At 43.9% G+C, this 20,849-nt stretch overlaps 1 protein-coding gene across 5 annotated transcripts in view; it reads right to left on the bottom strand.

The window, feature by feature from the left end:
• The window catches only part of LOC117368111 (carboxyl-terminal PDZ ligand of neuronal nitric oxide synthase protein-like), a 147,802-nt gene that overhangs the window by 40,885 nt on the left and 86,068 nt on the right, over positions 1-20,849 (bottom strand). For 3 of the 5 annotated variants that reach the window (XM_033961443.1, XM_033961445.1, XM_033961446.1), the window contains 4 exons: positions 20,014-20,171; positions 15,764-15,928; positions 9,923-10,088; positions 5,999-6,148 (listed from right to left, as the gene is read on the bottom strand). In XM_033961443.1, coding sequence (XP_033817334.1) covers positions 5,999-6,148; positions 9,923-10,088; positions 15,764-15,928; positions 20,014-20,171 — 639 coding nt within the window. Of the gene's footprint in view, positions 1-3,779; positions 6,149-9,922; positions 10,089-15,763; positions 15,929-20,013; positions 20,172-20,849 lie in introns of those variants that run through there. The other 2 variants (XM_033961444.1, XM_033961447.1) reach the window with 2 other exon arrangements.

Raw genomic sequence — 20,849 nt, forward strand, 5'->3', positions numbered from 1 at the left:
CACTATGACACCAGCTTTGGCTTGAACAACTGACAGTACAGAATGCCGTGTGGATGGCAGCTATCGGTGACCTGCTTCAGTAAGCCCCAACAGTAGGAACCCAAGGATCACTGCCACAAACACAGCAGGGCTTTCAAGATTTCCACCACGAATGGGCATGAGATTCATTTGCATGTTCTGCTTCCATTGTGTGCAAAGAGATCTCATGCCCATTCAGGGTGGAAATCTTGAAACCCCCGACTGGATTGTGGCCCTTGAGGGCCGTGGTTGCCCATCACTACTCGAGCGAGATACCCTCCTATCATCAATTCCACACACACTCCCAGTTTCTTACTGACTTCACAACGTGGGTTTTTCTACTACTCTTATGTAAACAAAATTCTAAGTTTTGTGCTGAATTGTTCTTGCTGAACACTGCCTTGGATGAATATCTTCGTAAAGGGAGTTAATAAATTCAAATAAAGAAATCTTTTATCCTGCTGCATTTCGTTAACTAAACATTAACATTACAATTATTTTGTCTCTGGATGGAGGTTGACTACTTCTGCTTCAGACTTGGAAGGTCACCTCCTGGAGCAGTCCTAGAAGGTACGGGCTAGAGAATGACACGTGACAAAATTCATCACCGTTCCCGTCCCTGCGGATAACCGTGGGAAACCATCTTCATGTCATTCTTTAAGGAGAGAAGGAAGAATCAGAGTATGAATGGCCACAACCACTGACCCTCAAGCTTTTCTTTGAAGAATGCTGGTGTAGAAGGACTGAGGTTGAAACAGACACTACAGAATGACAGTCTCTGGTATCCAGAGCAGATATTGTGATGTCATAATGCCTCATTCCACCAGTGCCTAAGAGCCAATCACATCAGTGATGCCACAATGGCTTCATTATCCTTGGCTCCCATAAGAATCAGAGTATGAATGGCCACAACCACTGACCCGCAAGCTTTGCTTTGAAGAATGCTGGTGTAGAAGGACTGAGGCTGAAACAGACACTACAGAATGACAGTCTCTGGTATCCAGAGCAGATATTGTGATGTCATAATGCCTCATTCCACCAGTGCCTAAGAGCCAATCACATCAGTGATGTCACAAGGGCTTCATTATCCTTGGCTCCCATAAGAATCAGAGTATGAATGGCCACAACCACTGACCCGCAAGCTTTGCTTTGAAGAATGCTGGTGTAGAAGGACCGAGGTTGAAATAGACACTAGAAAATGACATGGGATTATTTCCCGCGGTTATCCGCGGGGACGGGAATGGTGATGAATTTTGTCACCGTGTCATTCTCTAGTGCGGGCCACGCTGGGGTAAATATTCAGTCGGGAGGAGGTGTGTGTTTTTCTGACTGTTACTGGCATCACTCCTGGATGTGCAATGCCAGGCCATGTCTGGGCTTCGGCATTAAATATGTGGTTTATGCGGCACTGGTTAACTCGCAGTTGCTAACTTGATATCCGGAACTTAAACAGCCAACTGCTGACTCTACCCCCGGAATGCTCCCTGAAATAGCTGGTTTTCACTGAAATACTAACTGCTACTTTTCAGCAGTGATGACCAGTTAGGTGTTGCTGAAAATTAGTGGATAGCTGAACAAGAGATTTAACCATTCAGCAGCCATTTCTGTCTGGTTAAATCATTTGACTATGGACCAGACTGATTCTTACTACCCGCAAGTAAAACGAACTATCAGCAGAGTCTGCACACCCTCCTTTGTTACATCTTCGGTCCTAAGCACATCAGTAAAGTGGTCATTCAATGCCAACAAAAAAAGAGAATAATGTCTACTGTCTGTCCGGATATACAGTGATACACAAAACAATTCGGCTACAACGCCAGGGCTGGGTAAACACTATTTTGGGTCCTCATGCTACGATCCTCACAATCACCCCAAGATCTTTATTCATGGCCTCCCCTTCCAATATTTCAGCTCTTCAGAAATAGCAGGGAAAAATACAGAGCCTGGATGTAGGCATCACAGCTGTAATAGTTTGTGACTGAGCATGGAGTATTCGAATGACTGAGAGCTGCCAAATGACCCAGTTCAAGGAGGGAGATTCCAGGCCAGTCCTGAATTTCTGATGACTACATTATATCCTGAAGAATTATGGGGACTTGGAAGTGCTGATTTCAGCGGGTAGAATGAGGGTCTACATGTCGTGCATGTGCAAGACCGGAGGGTTAGGACTTCGATGGGAAGATAGGACTCAATGGGAAACCAAGGTGGCAAGGGGGCCCCTTCTGGTGACTCAAGACAGGCCGTGACCTGTTCGGGCCGCCGTGGGAGCAGACTGCTGGGCGGGATGGACCTATGGTCTGACCCGGCGGAGGCACTGCTTATGTTCTTACAGATGGAAAACTGAAATGAGATGCAAGTCAACAACTGGACAGGCCAAAGTCAACTTCCTGGATTGGCAGCACTGCAGTAAGAGACTGAGAAACAGGGTAGTTGGTCAAGTCATTTCTCTTGCATCACCTCTAATACAAACCAGAGATTAGAGAATAGCACGGGGACAAATTTTGTCCCCATCGGAACTCAATTTCTCCATCCCGTTCCCACAAGTTTTCTCGTTGTTCCTGTCCCATTCCTATAAGCTCATCTTTAACCACACAAACCTCAAACACTTATAATTTTAAAGTGTTCGAGGCTTATGCAGATGAGGACAGAGCTTGCAGGAATGGAGCAGGGACAGGAAAAGAACTCATAGGGACGGGATGAGAAAATAAGTTCCCATGGGGACAGGGAAAAATTTGTCCCTATGTCATTCTCTACCAGATACCAAACAACGATGAACTGCCCAACAAAAATGAGATTTGGGCAATGTGTATAATATACTTTGTAATATAACTTACAAAGTTCTATGGATGAAAAAACTTCATGAATGCAAAAAGCAAACATATTTAGCTTTATTTGGTCCTTCTGAAAGGATATAGGACAGTTTTCAATAGAGGCCAACTGAAACTGCTTTTATCGGTTTAGGCCAAAAAAAAATATGCAACTGAAACTTGTCACCTAGATAAGACCTAAACTGAAAATGAACCCGACTACCTCTGATCTGGGCTTTGCCCTCTCCCCTCCTCTGCTAAAGAGTAACCCCCCCTCCCTGGATGGCATCTGATCCGGGCTTTTCTCCCTCTGGATGAGAATGGCCTCCTTCTGAACCCTCCCTTGCCCCCATCGCAGACAGAAGCTACCCAATTCCTCCCTCCAACCCCATTCCCTAGTAGGGAGCTGTGAAAACCCTTTTATACATATCTGTCTATATACACATATATAAAATTTAAATCTATTACATTATTCTTTATACACAAAAGTTCACATTATCTGGTCGTATATGCCTGCATTAACTACGACACCTTTTCCATTACAAGCTCGCATTGCCCTGCTGAATCCTTCACTAAAATATCAAAAAGAACTGGCCTCAGTACCAATCCCACTTTTCTCAGTTTCCATTTGCTATCATCTTCTCGTGTCTATTACTCAGTTCATTTCTAATCCATATTCTGCTTAATTAATTTATAAGTCTTCTATGAGGGAGAATCAAAAGCTTTGCTGATATCTAAGCACTCTGTAATATACTCCCCAGTCCAATCCTCTAGTCACCCAAAACAAGAAGTTATTTTCTGACACAATCTCCTTTTGGTACATCCATGTTGCTTCATGTCTTCCAGCCTTATTTTATTAAAGCTATGTCAAAATCCTTCCCTTCATCATTTACATCTTTAACCTACCCACCCAGCCCAAAGTTATTACTACCCTCATCCTTATTACCCTTTTTTTTAAGCAACATAAGCCCTTCTCCAGTCCTCTAGAAGAACTGAACCAAAATATCAATGGAACTTCCAAATATTCCCTTATTACTTTGTCTTCTTTCATTTCTGTTGGTTCAATGTGAACCATCTCATGGGAAAATTAGCGGAGTTTCCACCCAAAATCATATGTACTCCTGCCTAACATCAATGATCTTTTCCCCCATTCCTTTGGTAAGCTTTGTCCCCCATCATCAAACACAACTTCTTATCTCACAATTACCCCCAAGGATTCTCTCCTCATGGAAGGAGGTAGTCACAACTTCAACTGCCCTTTCAAGTCATCTTAATGCAACTCCTCCAACTGGCTCCTTGAGAACTATTTAAACCTGAGAGCTCCCATTCTGCCTTACCTTTCCATAGGTCTCTTGTGGAGGTCCTGGAGGTCCTACCACCCTGTTTCTGTTGCTCATTAGCTCAGTTTCTCTGATCTTAGAAGCTAGGCAAGAGATCACTTTCCTGACTTTGGTCCTGTGCTTCTCCCATCTCCTGTTATCTTGCACCCAGTGGCTAACACTAGTCCAGGTGAACACCTCTGGGCTCATGCATTTAAATCTCTGCAATTCTCAGGGACTCAACACAAAGGGAAAGGAGCTTGTTATAGGTGAACATTCACAAACTAGGCCAAGGGTCTCCTGGTGTTCCTCACTGAGATGTCCTGTGGTTGTGTTGCATCTTTCTTTTCATCTTACTGTCTTTCAATCCTTCCTCTGCATTTCTTTCTTTGGTATTGCTATCTTGCTTTACTGCCTTAGCTGTTTTCCCCCTCTACTTGCAACTTTATGATCCTAATTTTCCCTCAACCGTTAGGATTTTTTTCCTTGCCCTTCATTTTCCGACATCCCCTTCACATTTGAAATACTAATTTGTATGCCTTTGTTTTTCAGCCATCTCATGTAAACAAAAAAAAAATTGTATTTTTGGTTTACTTTTCTTGCTGTGAAGAGCTGTAGCCCTTGCAATAAGGTCTTTTTCGACTCTTAGCCCAGAATTTTGCTACTTGAAAAATATTTCCCTGCTTTCAGTATCTCCCCCTAAAGCATTCCTCCATTTTAACAACATTGGAAGCCTTCAGATCCCAGACCTGACACTAGTGCAACTCTCTTCTGCTTTTTCTCTTCTATGAAACCATGCTATCCGATGTTTATTAGAGCTCTCTGGACGTCGGACATGAGTGGATGCAGAGGGAAAGAGATGTGGGAACGGTGTCTGGAGCGGGTGGGAAAATGAAAAACCTCCAGAGGCAGAGAAAGAGAGAAGGAGGAAAATGTGGGTGGAGGGGAGGGGAGATGGTGTGTTTGCCCTTATATATTAAAAGCAAGAAAGGAGGCTGTGATGAAATTGTGGACTTGATGTGAAGGGGGGCAAATCCCAATTACTCTACCAGGAGCCTGCTCAATTCTATTTATATAATATAAGAACTGTCTCGGGATCATTAAAGCTTACTGCAGCAATTGTGCTGGGATAGTGGTGACCCATCACCAAGGTCAAGAAACAAATCCTCCTTGCTTCCGAGTGTAATAGATCATAGTTCATTAAGTAAAATAGGCAACTAAAGGAACAGCTCCATTCACCGAAGTCTCCAGAGAGATGACATGATTAACTGTGAGTTCTTACTTTACACACTGTCTCGGGTCATTCCTTAAAACATAATTAAGGGCTAAGAAGGAACGGCATCATCGGAGTGGAGCCCTTTATTCCTGGAGACTAACCAATAAAGCAAATGACCCCTTGTAGCTGTAGACATCAGTCCTGGCAACCTCGTTAAATGTTTTTTAAGTTGAGAAGAATCCTTAATTCTTACAAAAACCAGGACACAGCAAAAGGGTTGGCAGCCTTATAATCCCCAGCACTGACCTCCACTAACTTAGTTTGCGCCATTTATCTATTGTCACATGTCTCCTCGTGGTCTAGATCTCTGGCATTAAATAGCATTGTCTACACTGCAATCTCTTCATTGAGGCTATCTCCCAACAACTGTTTCTGTAAGACATTCATCAGACGTACAGGTTCCTCCTGGGCCCAGGAGTCCTGTTCTTCGCTTTCATCTGTGTTTGACTCACACTCCAAGGCAATGCCCGATTCCCGAAACTTGAAGAGCTCTAAGCTGCCCATGAGCTTCTCTGAAGAGGGCTGGTCACCGGGCAGGAAGTGGAAGTATTCAAATTTAACCAAGAAGTTGGTCCTACCTAGAGGGCTGCAGAGATTATGGGCGAGATCAGTGCCATCGTTCAGCTGAGGCAGATGAAGGTCCTCAGGTCTCGGAGTGGTAGGGTCACACAAGAGGGGAGGTATACTGGATCGGAAGGTGATTTCCAACAAGCTGTCCTGCGAGCCCACTGGAAAAAGAGAAAGCAAGAATTGAAAGAGAGAGATTACTGCACTACATCAATTGTTAACCTCCAAAACACTAGAAATCATTAATCAAGTCTCCTACATGACAGGGCTCAGGCATCCAATGAGGAAAGAAGAGTGACAGCTGCCATAGGGGCTGTTAACCCTTTCAGGACCAAGGGACATATTTGTCCCATAACTTTAAAATCCTATAAATTTTGATTGGGATAGTCTACAGTTCTAAATTTGATATGTACGGATTCCATATGATACTGCCTTTATGTAAACAAACTGGTTCCGACATTCATTCATTAGCGTCGTTGCCAGATTGACGAGAAGATTCACTTGCCACACTGTCCATAAGCCAGAAGTGTGATTTTTTTAAATAAAAATAATGATATTTCACAAAAAAAAATCAATTTTTTGGCATCTGCAAGCCCTTTTTACCATAAAAATGTCGTCAAAACCACAAAAATTGGCCTACGATCCTTATGGTCCTGAAAGGGTTAAGAGGAACACTGAAGAATTCAGCCCCATTGGAAACTCTACTTCATCCACGATAAGCAAGAAGACCTGCAAATCTTTCTTTCTCCAACGATGCTAAAATAAACACAGAAGCACCTAGTCTCACCAGTCTGCAGAAAGGCTCTTCTATAAAGGCACATAAACCGCATATATTACTGTCATAATATAAGTGCAACATCCTGTATGCAACTAGGTTTACAGCTCATTATCCAATTTGTACATGCATCTTGGAAGCATGCACAAAGTTGGTTGCATAACTTTGGACGTCATAAACAAGTATACTCGTAGAATCCAGAGAAAAAGGGGTAGATATTCATCTTGACAGCAGCGAGTGGTGTGTTTTTTTTTAGCTGCTGGTTAAAGCTATAGCCTCAACACCCTGAGGTTGTGGGTTCAAACCCACGCTGCTCCTTGTGATCATGGGCAAGTCACTTAATCCCCCCCATTGCCCCAGGTAAGGCGTAGATAGATTGTGAGCCCGCCAGGACAGACATGGAAAGATGCTTGAGTACCTGAATAAATTCATGCAAACCTTTTTGAGTTCCCCTGGGATCACAGTATAGAAAATTGAATAAACCGTGTGAAAAGTTTCAGCCTCTGATCACCAGAGCTGGTATTGTGACATCGTAATGCCTCATTCCACCAATGCCTAAGAGCCAACCTCATCAGTGATGTCACAATGGCTTCACTGTCCTATACTTAGCTCACTTTTACTACATTTTCATTTCTAGAGTGGCGCAGTGGTTAAAGCTACAGCCTCAGCACCTGGCGACACCAGGTGATCATTGGAACAAGCTTCCAGTGCAGGTGATCGAGGCAGACAGCGTGCCAGACTTTAAGAATAAATGGGATACCCATGTGGGATCCCTACGAGGGTCAATATAAGGAAATTGGGTCATTAGAGCATAGACAGGGGGTGGGTAAGCAGAGTGGGCAGACTTGATGGGCTGGAGCCCTTTTCTGCCGTCATCTTCTATGTTTCTATGTTTCTATGATGGGTCATTTGGCCTTTATCTGCCATCATGTTTCTATGTTTCTATAATCAGAAAGTTCTATGACATCACAATGCAGGTGTAAAGAGCCTTAGCCTATAGGAAGAGGAGATGCAAATGTTAAGAGCCTTAGCCAATAGGGAGAGGAGGAGAGAGTGGCTGCTGCAGACACCAGAAAGTATTTCTTCACAGAGAGAGTGGTTGATCATTGGAACAAGCTTCCAGTGCAGGTGATCGAGGCAGACAGCGTGCCAGACTTTAAGAATAAATGGGATACCCATGTGGGATCCCTACGAGGGTCATTAGGGCATAGACAGGGGGTGGGTAAGCAGAGTGGGCAGACTTGAGGGGCTGTAGCCCTTTTCGGCCGTCATCTTCTATGTTTCTATGAGGTTGTGGGTTCAAACCCACACTGCTCCTTGTGACCCTTGGCAAGTCACTTAATTCCCCCCATCGCTCCAGGCACATTAGAAAGATTGTGAGCCTATCAGGACAGATAGGGGAAAATGCTTGAGCATCTGAACAAATTGATATAAAACCATTTGGAGCTTCCCCTGGGAGAACGTTACAAAATGGAATTGAATAAATAAATAAATAAATACATACATAGTCAATGCCAGGCCGTGTCCAGGCACCAGCATTGAATACCTAGGTTTATGTGGCTAGCTCTCTCATTCACGGTGAACTGCTAAAGCGACACTGCATAAAGATAGGACTGCGTTTTATGTGGTCCGATTAGTTTGGTTAACTTAGGCGGTTAAGTGCTGAAAATCAACAATTAACTGCGTAAGTGCCGACTCCATCCCTGGACCACCCTAAAATAGCTGGCCTTCAGTTTAGCGGTCTAGGTGATATTCAGGGTTCATAGACAACGGCGCGAAAGACAAAAGCGCGCGCTGACAATTGAGCGTAGCGTGCGCCGCCGCAAATTACAGTTTTTAGGGGCTCCGACGGGGGGTTTTGTTGGGGAACCCCCCCCAGTTTACTTAATAAACATCGCGCCGGCGTTATGGGGGGCTTGGGGGGTTGCAACCCTCCACATTTTACTCTAAACTGAACTTTTTCCCTAAAAACAGGGAAAAAGTGAAGTTTTCGGTAAAATGTGGGGGTTACAACCCCCCACAACGCCGAGCGATGTCTATTAAGTAAAGTGGGGGGGATCCCCCCCACACACCCCCCCCCGTCGGAGCCCTAAAAACAGTAATTTAGAATGGCGCACGCCTCTGCGCTGCGCTCAATTGTCTGGGCGCGCCTTTGTCCCGGCGCGTTTTTGACCCGACACCGATATTCAGCAGCACCGACCAGTTGAATTTCACTGAATATCAGCAGATAGCCCCACACAAGTGATGTAATCAACTAGGAGCCTTTCTGGCCAGTTAAATCGCTTGAAATATCAACCCCATAGGTGTCTTGTCTAGTTTTACAAAATTCTAGAACAAACCGTGGAACCGTGACCACTTTGCAGGCCCAGACAATTACTACTACTATTCGGTCACATCCGACCCTCGGACACTCTTTCCAGAGTCAGTCCACACTTTCCAGAGTGTCTTATCTGTTGAAGATTTTGACATCATATTCAAAAAGGCAAACCATTCCTTACAACTCCGCCATGTACTGTACAAAATGTTAAAAAAAAAACCCCAAATAAATAAAAATGACAAGGGAGTGACAACTAACATCTTGTCATCTCCCATTCAGCAAGTCTCTAATCTAGTCACTTGGTTTTGGACACTCAACCAAGAATACTCAGTCTATTTATTAGTTGCCTTTGTAGAACTATTTATTTAGATTCTGCTTGTACCAAAGTGGATTACATTAACACACACATAACAATACACTTCTCCCTCCACGGGGGTTAGGGGCAGAGCCGGCCCACGAATATTAAAAATTGCAAATAATATTCGGGCTGGCTCTGACCCGCTTCCCCCTGGCATCCCTTACCTGGTGGTCTAGTGGGTTTTTGGGGCAGGAGTGATCTTCCTACGCTCCTGCCCCGTGCAGATCACTCATAGGAAATGGCTGCCATGAGCTCCCAAAACGGATACCAGTCTAAATATTGGCTGATGCTCAGTTAAATTCTGGGTGGCCATATTTACTTGGATATTCAGTGCTGGGGCCAGAACATTGTCTGGCACTGAAAATCCAGGCTTATTTCATCTTATGGCCATTAGCAGCTTAAAACTACTGGTTATGAGCTTGTTTCATTACCACTCGGATGTAGGTATATCTTCTCTTTCACGGTCCTGAGGGTAGGTTACTTACTGGTGCTCTGTCCAGACAGCTTCAGCTCCAACTCCTGCACCTGTTTGACCAGTAATGATATGTGCTGGAGCAAGTCTTTGTTCTGCAGAAGAAGCTGGTGCACACGAGCCTGGGCCTCAAGGCGAGCTGCTGCCTCTGCCGCCAGCTGGTCCTTCAGCAAATGGACCTAGAAATGAAAGGCAAAAAAAAAAAAAGCCTGACTAATATGTCCTGGGCAGCCAGGGCCAGATTAATGCTTACTGTGGCCCCCTCGATTAAGTAAGAGAATAAATTTTAGGTTTAGTAGTTTTCCAAGTTAGTGAAGCACGAGGTCCCTTGTAAAGAGAGGCCCTAAGTCAGGGATCTCAAAGTCCCTCTTTGAGGGCCGCAATCCAGTCGGGTTTTCAGGATTTCCCCAATGAATATGCATTGAAAGCAGTGCATGCACATAGATTTCGTGCATATTCATTGGGGAAATCCTGAAAACCCGACTGGATTAAGAACATAAGAACATAAGCAATGCCTCCGCCGGGTCAGACCATAGGTCCATCCTGCCCGGCAGTCCGCTCCCGCGGCGGCCCAAACAGGTCACGACCTGTCTGAATCACCAGAATGGGCTCCCTTGCCACCTTGGTTTCTCATTGAAGTCCTATCTTCCCATCGTAGTCCTAACCCTCCGGTCTTGCACATGCACGACCTGATTGGGTTTCTATACTTATTACCTGGTTAGCTTTCTATACTTGTGTTACATCCCAGCACTTCTCTCAGTATCCCACGATCCCTTTATCCCTCAGAAATCCGTCCAATCCCTGTTTGAATCCCTGTACCGTACTCTGCCTGATCACTTCCTCCGGTAGCGCATTCCAAGTGTCCACGACCCTTTGTGTGAAAAAAAACTTCCTTGCATTTGTTTTGAACCTATCTCCCTTCAGTTTCTCCGAATGCCCCCTCGTACCTGTTGTCCCCTTCAGCCTGAAGAATCTGTCCCTATCCACCCTATCCACCCTCTCTATGCCCCTCATGATCTTGAAGGTCTCTATCATATCTCCCCTGAGCCTCCTTTTTTCCAGAGAGAAGAGCCCCAGCCCTTGCGGCCTTCAAGGAGGGACTTTGAGACCCCTGCCCTAAGTTGTAGCTTATCTAGCTTATAAATAAATCTGGTCCTGTGTGTAGTACAAAAAACCTGAAAACACAAAATACAGTACTATAGGTTAGTGAATCCATAGAAAATCTATTTTTGCATTATTGTAATCAGATCGTATGTTCTTGGTCATGGGTAGTGTTCCCCACATCAGGCGTGCTGTCTTTAAAAGGCCAGGTAGTCTTGGGAAAGCTTTTCCCTCAGGGTGAGCAAAAGGCAATAGATTTAATCTTGCAGAAGTTGAATGTCTCCTGGTGATCCCATCTTAATGCTGTGCTTGATGAATTTGTGGCCTCAACGAGTATCAAATGAAAACAAAACCTCCACTCTTTGGATCCCAATGTGAACAGCCCACAATACATCTGGAATGCAAGATTATGTAAAGAAGCCTCAATGAACTTTGACAATTCTTCATGTCACAATGGTTAAGAGATTTTTTTAAGATAAGTAAAAGTTTTGTATTCAGTGAAAAACAAAAAAAATGTAATTATGGAGAGGTTTTTATGGCAATGATTATCTTAAAAAAAAAAAAAAAAAAGACGGGAAATATTATCCTTTAAAAACTTGGGATAAGATTTTTAAGAATGTATTTTGTAAATTGCTTAGGTTTAAGCAGGTAAGAAATTTTTTAAATAAATAAATATAGCAAGTAGCATAGAGGAGAACAAATATAAAATGCTGCTATCAGTAGTATTACATTTCAACGCAGTTGTTGCCAGAGTTAGTGATGTTTGCTAGAGGGTGTGTGTGGAGAACAGGGTACTTTCATATATATTTGGTGGTCCTGTATGAAGGTACAAGTGTTTTGGGATATGATTTATGGTTTGTTGTCTGATATAGAATGCTAGGTATAATCAAGAAGGGTATTACAACCAGAACGAAAGAAGTTATCCTGCCACTGTACAGGCAATGGTGCGTCCGCATCTTGAATACTGCGTCCAGTATTGGTCACCGTACCTTAAGAAGGCGTTACTCGAGAGAGTTCAGAGGACAGCAACAAGACTGATTAAGGGGATGGGAAGCCTTTCATACGCTGAGAGATTGGAGAAACTGGGTCTCTTTTCCCTGGAGAAGAGAAGACTTAGAGGGGATATGATAGAGACTTCACAAGATCATGAAGGGCATAGAGAGAGACAGATTCTTCAAACTTTCAGAAAATAAAAAAACAAGAGGGCATTCGGAAAAGTTGAAAGGGGACAGATTCAAAACGAATGCTAGGAAGTTCTTCTTTACCCAACGTGTGGTGGACACCTGGAATGCGCTTCCAGAGGACGTTATAGGGCAGAGTACAGTTCTGGGGTTTAAGAAAGGATTGGACAATTTCCTGCTGGAAAAGGGGATAGAAGGGTATAGATAGAGGTTTACTGCACAGGTCCTGGACCTGTTGGGCCGCCGCATGAGCGGACTGCTGGGCGCGATGGACCTCAGGTCTGACCCAGCGGAGGCATTGCTTATGTTCTTATGCTATGTTCTTATACTTCCAAGGTCTCTGCTGAAATCTATGGAACGCAGCCTGCTAAACATCAAACCATCAGAACTTCCAGGTAAGTTTCTGGAAACAACAAGAGGTCCCCACTCGCTCACGGGTCCTTGCAAAGATTGACTTTGTCTGCCATATGTCTACGCTTATGGCCCTTCAAAAGAACAGACTGGTGATCTTTAAGAAAGTAAAGGACCTACAGGTTACGTGGAATGAGTGATCTGGGATTTCCTGATTGGTTTTACATATGCTGGTTGTTCCCGATACATCCTATTCATGACTTCCTACCACCAGAAGAGACATAAGGGTAGACGGTTTCCAATTTACCGATTAGTTTGAACTGTGCATTGTATCAAACCATCAGAACTTCCAGGTAAGTTTCTGGAAACAACAAGAGGTCCCCACTCGTTCACGGGTCCTTGCAAAGATTGACTTTGTCTGCCATATGTCTACGCTTATGGCCCTTCAAAAGAACAGACTGGTGATCTTTAAGAAAGTACAGGTTACGTGGAATGAGTGATCTGGGATTTCCTGATTGGTTTTACATATGCTGGTTGTTCCCGATACATCCTATTCATGACTTCCTACCACCAGAAGAGACATAAGGGTAGGCGGTTTCCGATTGGTTTGAACTGTACATTGTACCAAAGAGTTCATGGTATAACATTTATGTCCTTTTTGTTGAAAATTATATTTTTATTGATTATGAAAAACATACATATAGAAAGTGCAATCAAATACCATAAACTAATCTCATAGAAGCACTTATGTATAACAAATACTGATTAGAATAAACCTTCTATCTTATAATCCCTCCCTCCCTTTACTGGAATTATAACTTGTAATAACAGATCTGGTAAAATAGATTAATTTATGACAACTTCAGTTACCTTGAACATGTGTTACAAAATCATCTAATGGACCCCGGAGTTCTTTAAATTTCTGGGTAGCGCCCTTATGTTCTGCTAGAATTTTTTCATTTCTATAGTACGTACATAGCGTTTCCCACCAGAATGGAAAATTTAACCTATCACATTGCTTCCAATTTCTAGTTATCATTTGCAGAGCCACGCCCATCATTATCAAAAGGAGTTTGTCCTTATGTTTTTTAAGAGGGTTCTTATTCATTATAGAAGTTCCAAACATAATTATTCCGTATGTTAATGGAATGGGAACGTCAAGAATAAAATTTTATCTTGCTCCATATGGATTTCCCAAAAATTAATATTAAGGGGCATTGAAATAAAAGGTGATCTAGAGCAATGTTTTTGAACCTTTTTACACCTATGGACCAGCAGAAATAAAAGAATTATTCTGTGGACCGGCATCGGTCCGTGGACCGGTGGTTGAAGAACACTGTTTTGGGCCTGATGCACGTGCTGGCCCTGTGGACCGGCAGGAAATTTCTGTGGACCGGCACTGGTCCATGGACCGGTGGTTGAAGAACACTGATCTAGAGCAGTGATTCCCAACCCTGTCCTAGAGGACCACCAGCCAGTCGGGTTTTCAGGATAACCCTAATGAATATGCATGAGGCAGATTTGCATGACTTTCATTCTCCATTAAATGCAAATCTCTCCCAGGCATATTCATTAGGACTATCCCAAAAACCCGACTGGCTGGTGGTCCTCTAGGACAGGGTTGGGAACCACTGGTATAGAATGCCTTATTTATGCATGTAACTTGTTTGATTGGACCTAAAATGGCACTTAAGTGCCACTAATTGTCGATAGCTGGCACAAGCTATAAGCAATTGGCAGTAATTAGAAGTTATGTACATCAATGAGGTACAAATAAATTGCATTCATTAGTGAAGTACGCCCCTATTCTATAAACTGGTGCCTAAATCCTAAAGGGTACAATGGTAATGGGAGCATTTGAGGGTAGGGTATGGCCAGCCAGGGGCGTGCTATTTTGGTGTGCAGTTTACAGAACATAAGAATTACCGGTGCTGGGTCAGACCAGTGGTCCATCGTGCCCAGCAGTCCGCTCCCGCGGTGGCCCCCAGGTCAAAGACCAGTGCCCTGAGATAAGCCCTACCTGCTTACGTACTGGTTCAACAGGAACCCGTCCAACTTGGTCTTGAATCCCTGGAGGGTGTTTTCCCCTATGACAGACTCCGGAAGAGCGTTCCAGTTTTCTACCACTCTCTGGGTGAAGAAGAACTTCCTAACGTTCGTACAGAATCTATCCCCTTTCAATTTTAGAGAGTGCCCTCTCGTTCTCCCTATCTTGGAGAGTGTGAACAACCTGTCCTTATCTACTAAGTCTATCCCCTTCAGTACCTTGAATGTTTCGATCATGTCCCCTCTCAGTCTCCTCTGCTCGAGGGAGAAGAGGCCCAGTTTCACTGTACGGCCAGTGCCCTAATTGAATCTAGCTTTACCTGCATACGTTCTGGAACTTGTCTAGCTTTGTCTTGAATCCCTGGAGGGGATCTTTGCCAGTAAGCCAGTATTCTATAATGGATCAGGTGTGTAATTTGGCCATTAAAGAATAGCAACTTACTGTTCACTTTTTGTGTGCCAAAACTGTGGCACCCTATGGGGCTCATTTGCAAAGCACTTAAACACACTAGGGAACTCTGTGTGTCTAAGTGCTTTGAAAATACACCTCTTAGGTATAACTGCCCCCCGATTATCATCTAATCAGTCTGCCCATCCATACCATCTACTAGTTTCCCCTCTCCCTTATATATCCTATGTACTTCTATGCTTTCTTGAATTCAGATACAATCTTCACCTCCACTGGAAGGCTATTCCACACATCTACCACGCTTTCTGTGAAGGAGGATTTCCTTAGATTACTCCCGAGTTTCTCTCTTTTTCACTTCATCCTTTGCCCCTTCATTCCAGAGTTTCCTTACCATTAAAAGCGATTCGCCTCCTGTACATTCATGCCATAGAGATATTTAAATGTCTCTATCATATTCTTCTAAGATATTTATGGATGACATCATGTGCTTTATGTCGGAGACCATTTTAGCAGCCACCCTCTTTTAATGACTCCATTAAGACCTACCCCAAAAATCATGCTAGGGCTTATTTTCGGGGAAACACAGTAGAAGCTTTCAATAAATAATCCAGTATGAGAAGCTGGAAAAACAAATCACTGGTATTCAGAAGTTAACCACTCGTCCACCTACAAGGAGAGAACCAAGCAGCTCTGTGGCTGATACCAAGCAATTTTGCAGAAGATATGAATGATGGCCATGTGTTCATACCAAGGCCACCTGCCTCACCTGTGCAGCAGAAACTTGGGTCTGCTGTTGTTGCTGCTGCAGCTGCTGTTGGAGAAGTTGGACTTGGTGATACAGAGACAGAGGAGTCCCCTTGGGCAGTTGACTGGAAGAAGGCAGAAGCATCTTGGGTGAAGCTGTCCGAATATTCTCTTGATGAAGCAGACTCTGAAAAGAGGCAGACAGGACTATGAGACAGAACAGCAGCAAGAAAAACGGTCTAATGTGGCAGAGCAGCTTAGTTGGATCAAGGAATCGGTTCTCGTATTTTGGATGCTCTCTTAAACGGAACCAACTTTGGCTTGACCTGTGCCACTCTTCAGCTTTGGGAAGGGTTTTGGTCTGGTTTTAATTATCCTTTACTAGGCATTCCTTCCAGGGCATAATTAAAGGCACAGGTTAAATAGGCACATACCCAGGGTCCAAATATTTAAAAGATATGCTAATTTGATGGCTGCTAAGGCAAATGTTTGATCTTGGGAAGTTACTTAACCCTCCATGATGAGCACCCATTATAGAAGAGTATTGAGTGCTGATTTGCTGAAACCAGGTGTAATTCCTGGGGCCCAACTGGGACACACATGCCCGATATTCTATAACACTCCCTGCAAATTTTAGGAACACCGCTGACCCACCCATGCACCTCCCCCAAAGCCACACCTCCTTTTGGGTTGTGTGCTAAGGGATTTGGATGCACATTGCTATAGAATAGTGCGTAGCAAGATGTATGTGCAAATTCAAATTGGTATCAATTAGTATCTAATTACTGGCACTAATTGGCTCATCACCAATTTAGTTAGGCGCACATCTTGTATCGGCGCAAAATTTTGGCCGACATACGTAGAATCCTGGAGAAAATCTCTTCACTTACCTAAGTCATTTGCCAGCTTGTTCTTCCTATCCCCTATACCAGTGCCGCCCGAGATTCTAGGTGTGCCGCGAGACGCCAGGAAGGAGGAGAGGCGCCAGCTGACTGCCTCGTCCTTCCCGGTGCCTCTTCCTTTCCAGCAACCCCCACTGGTGGCTCAGGGCCCTGCCTGGAGGGCCTTGGCACATGCGTGGGCAGGGGCGCGATGACGTCATGCATGTGCATGATGTCATCACATCGATGTCCGCACTCTTCAAGATGCCCTCGAGCCACGTCTTTGCACAGTTTGCGAGATTCTGCCCCTATACATCATCCTTCAGTCACAGGAAGTGTCAGTGAGCAGCACCTATTACCTCTGCTTCTTCCTCTGCTGGGTTTTCTCGGCAGTCGGAACCAGACAGGGCCCATATGTGTAATACAAATACATTTTGAAACTCCCTTTTTTCTTTTTACCTTCCCTTATATATAAGTCTAGTACGGCCACCCGTGCAGTATCAAACAAGTGCAGATTTCACTGAAGGGTTCAGATGTCCTTTAATACCAGTGGCTACAAAATAGCAAAGTACTTATTTTAGATCTAAAACAAACCCCCTCTTCTACGAAACCACGCTAGCGGTTTTTAGCGCAGAGAGCCGCGCAGAATGGCCCGCGCGGCTCCCGACGCTCATAGGAACTCAATGATTCTGAAGGGAATAGACTTAGTAGATAGACAGGTTATTCACCCTCTCCAAGGTAGGGAGAACGAGAGGGCACTCTCTAAATTCAAAAGGGGATAGATTCCGTACAAACGTAAGGAAGTACTTCTTCACCCAGAGAGTGGTAGAAATCTGGAAGGCTCTTCCGGAGGCTGTTATAGGGGAAAACACCCTCCAGGGACTCAAGACAAAGTAGATAAAGACAGAATGTTCACACTCTCCAAGGTAGAGAGAACAAGAGGGTACTCTCTAAAGTTAAAAGGGGATAGATTCCGTAGAAGCGTAAGGAAGTTCTTCTTCACCCAGAGAGTGGTAGAAATCTGGAAGGCTCTTCCGGAGGCTGTTATAGGGGAAAACACCCTCCAGGGATTCAAGACAAAGTTAGACAAGTTCCTGCTGAACCGGAACATACGCAGGTAGGGCTGGTCTCAGTTAGGACACTGGTCTTTGACCTAAGGGCCGCCGTGTGGGCGGACTTCTGGGCACGATGGACCACTGGTCTGACCCAGCAGCGGCAATTCTTATGTTAATATGAGCATCGGGAGCAGCGTGGCTCTCTTCGCTAAAAAAACGCTAGAACGGTTTTGTAGAAGAGGGGGAAATTCGCACAAAACTCAGGAGACAGAAATAGTTTTTGTTCTTAAAACCAGCTGTTATTCAGTTGGGGGCTTCCTTTTATCTAAACATTTCCCTATCAGTTGAACAAGTTATGTATTTTGGAAGCCATTACATCTGCCTTTCTTTCTGGCTACTAGGAAGGCACCAGTAAGGGACCCTCGGGCTGATTTCTGCTAAAGGGGTTTAAAATGGAGTTGCTCTCTGTAATTCAGCTTGTAATTCCTTTTTCACAATATCCCCCTTATATTGAAGACTTGAAGTAGCTGATGATATTTTCCTGATATTTTTGGGAAGGGTAGATTTTTTTTTCTTTCCTCTTCCCTATATTTTCTTTGCTTTCTATACAAGTGGATTTACATACATAACATAACATAATAATTTATGTTCCACAATAAACTTTGCAGTTCTAGGCATATAACAAAACAGAAACTGATTATAACCAGGAATCATAGTAACATAGTACCATAATAGATGACGGCAGATAAAGACCCGAATGGTCCATCCAGTCTGCCCAACCTGATTCAATTTAAATTTTTTTTATTTTTTTTCTTCTTAGCTATTTCTGGGCAAGAATCCAAAGCTTTACCCGGTACTGTGCTTGGGTTCCAACTGCCGAAATCTCTGTTAAGACTTACTCCAGCCCATCTACACCCTCCCAGCCATTGAAGCCCTCCCCTGCCCATCCTCCACCAAACGGCCATACACAGACACAGACCTGCAAGTCTGCCCAGTAACTGGCCTAGTTCAATATTTAATATTATTTTCTGATTCTAAATCTTCTGTGTTCATCCCACGCTTCTTTGAACTCAGTCACAGTTTTACTCTCCACCACCTCTCTCGGGAGCGCATTCCAGGCATCCACCACCCTCTCCGTAAAGTAGAATTTCCTAACATTGCCCCTGAATCATAAAACAGCAATTAAGCTACTATCAACACAATGACCCTGATTCTGCAAAACGCATCTAAAGATAGGTGTCGAGGCCAGGTGTCCTTTGTAGAATCACGCTCAGTGGCATTCAGCACTGTTTAGACGTCTAATTTTTTAGGCGTCCTTTAGAGCAGTGATTCCCAACCCTGTCCTGGAGGAACACCAGGCCAATCGGGTTTTCAGGCTAGCCCTAATGAATATGCATGAGAGAGATTTGCATATGATGGAAGTGATAGGCATGCAAATTTGGTTCATGCATATTCATTAGGGCTAGCCTGAAAACCCAATTGGCCTGGTGTTCCTCCAGGACAGGGTTGGGAACCACTGCTTTAGAGAATCAGGTTGTAGGCGAGATATAGATCTCCAAAATTGAAGTATCAAGGGACAATAGAACAACAGGTGATCCAGTGTCCCTATATCAAGATGACAGTGCCAGCATCTATTGGACTTAGAACTATCTAACTTTTGCAAACGAACAGGGGTCCAGAAAATTCTATACAACAAAAAAAAAAACAACCCCAAAACACAAGTCTGTCTCATAGATGCTGACGCTGTACATTCATTTTCCAAGTCCAAATCCCTGGCCATTGAGAAGCAGAAACCTGTTGCTTTGTCTCAATGCTCCAAATATCTTTTAGACTAGTTTTGGGTTTTTTGCTCAAATATTCAGATATTAATTTGAACCACTTGGCAGCCTGATGCCCTTGCAAATCCACCTGGAAACATAGGCCTGGCAAGCTATACTGATTTTTTAAGTTGTGCCAATCACTGAACTATTTTTTGACAAATGGCCTCTGCTTGAAAAGAAGCAAATCTCTCTAACTCACTCATCCAGATCCCAGTCAATAAACAAGTTCATCGTCCAGGCAGTGAATTAAACACCTCTTGTAGTGACCAAACTTACAGCAAGACACAGGTGTGTGTATGTTCCAGTTCCATGAAATTATGTGATACAGTATGGAAAATTTCTATCATCCTTTTCAGACCTAGTCTTACAAACTGAGTGGTAGCTGGAAAATATATCCTTGTGTTGAGGATGGCAGTGACCAGACAGACTGGGCTTTTTCTGTCCTCACCTACTGTGTTACTATGCCTCACCTACTTTTTCAAAGTGCGGCTGGTTGAGTGAGAGGCTATGGAATACCTTTTTGTCCTTCAGAACGTCCGCCTTTGTTCTAACTGCATCCAGGTCAGTGACCCCACGGCTGAACTCCACATCTTTGCTGCCAGGCAAAAGACTCTCCACTGCATCAATATCTGTTTCCTGTGTGGCTGTTCTCTCTGTGGTCAGCTGGCGGACTGCTGGAAGCAACACAATAGAGGGAACATTATGGCAAGATAGTAAATGATAACAAAAGAAAGAATGGAATTGTCCAGATCAGAATGATGTGCACTAATGAAAGTGTTCTCCAACTCATCCGAGAATAAAAGAATCTTTATTCATCCAATAGCTCAATGATATAGAAAACCTTTCATATGCTGAGAGATTGGAGAAACTGGGTCTTTTTTCCTTGGAGAAGAGGAGACTTAGAGGGGATATGATAGAGACTTATAAGATCATGAAGGGCATAGAGAGAGTAGAGAGGGACAGAAAGAGAGAGAGAAAGGGAGAGAGACAGAAAGAAAGAGAGACAGAGAGAGAGAGAAAGAGAGACAGAGAGAGAGAGAAAGGGAGACAGAGAGAAAGAGAGAGAGATAGATAGAGAAAGATTGGAGGAACTGGGACTCTTTTCCCTGGAGAAGAGGAGACTTAGAGGAGATATGATAGAGACTTACAAGATCATGAAGGGCATAGAGAGAGTAGAGAGGGACAGAAAGAGAGAGAGAAAGGGAGAGAGACAGAAAGAAAGAGAGACAGAGAGAGAGAGAAAGAGAGACAGAGAGAGAGAAAGGGAGACAGAGAGAAAGAGAGAGAGATAGATAGAGAAAGATTGGAGGAACTGGGACTCTTTTCCCTGGAGAAGAGGAGACTTAGAGGGG

This window comes from Geotrypetes seraphini, chromosome 10, assembly GCF_902459505.1.
Source record: "Geotrypetes seraphini chromosome 10, aGeoSer1.1, whole genome shotgun sequence".
Lineage (NCBI taxonomy): Eukaryota > Metazoa > Chordata > Amphibia > Gymnophiona > Dermophiidae > Geotrypetes > Geotrypetes seraphini.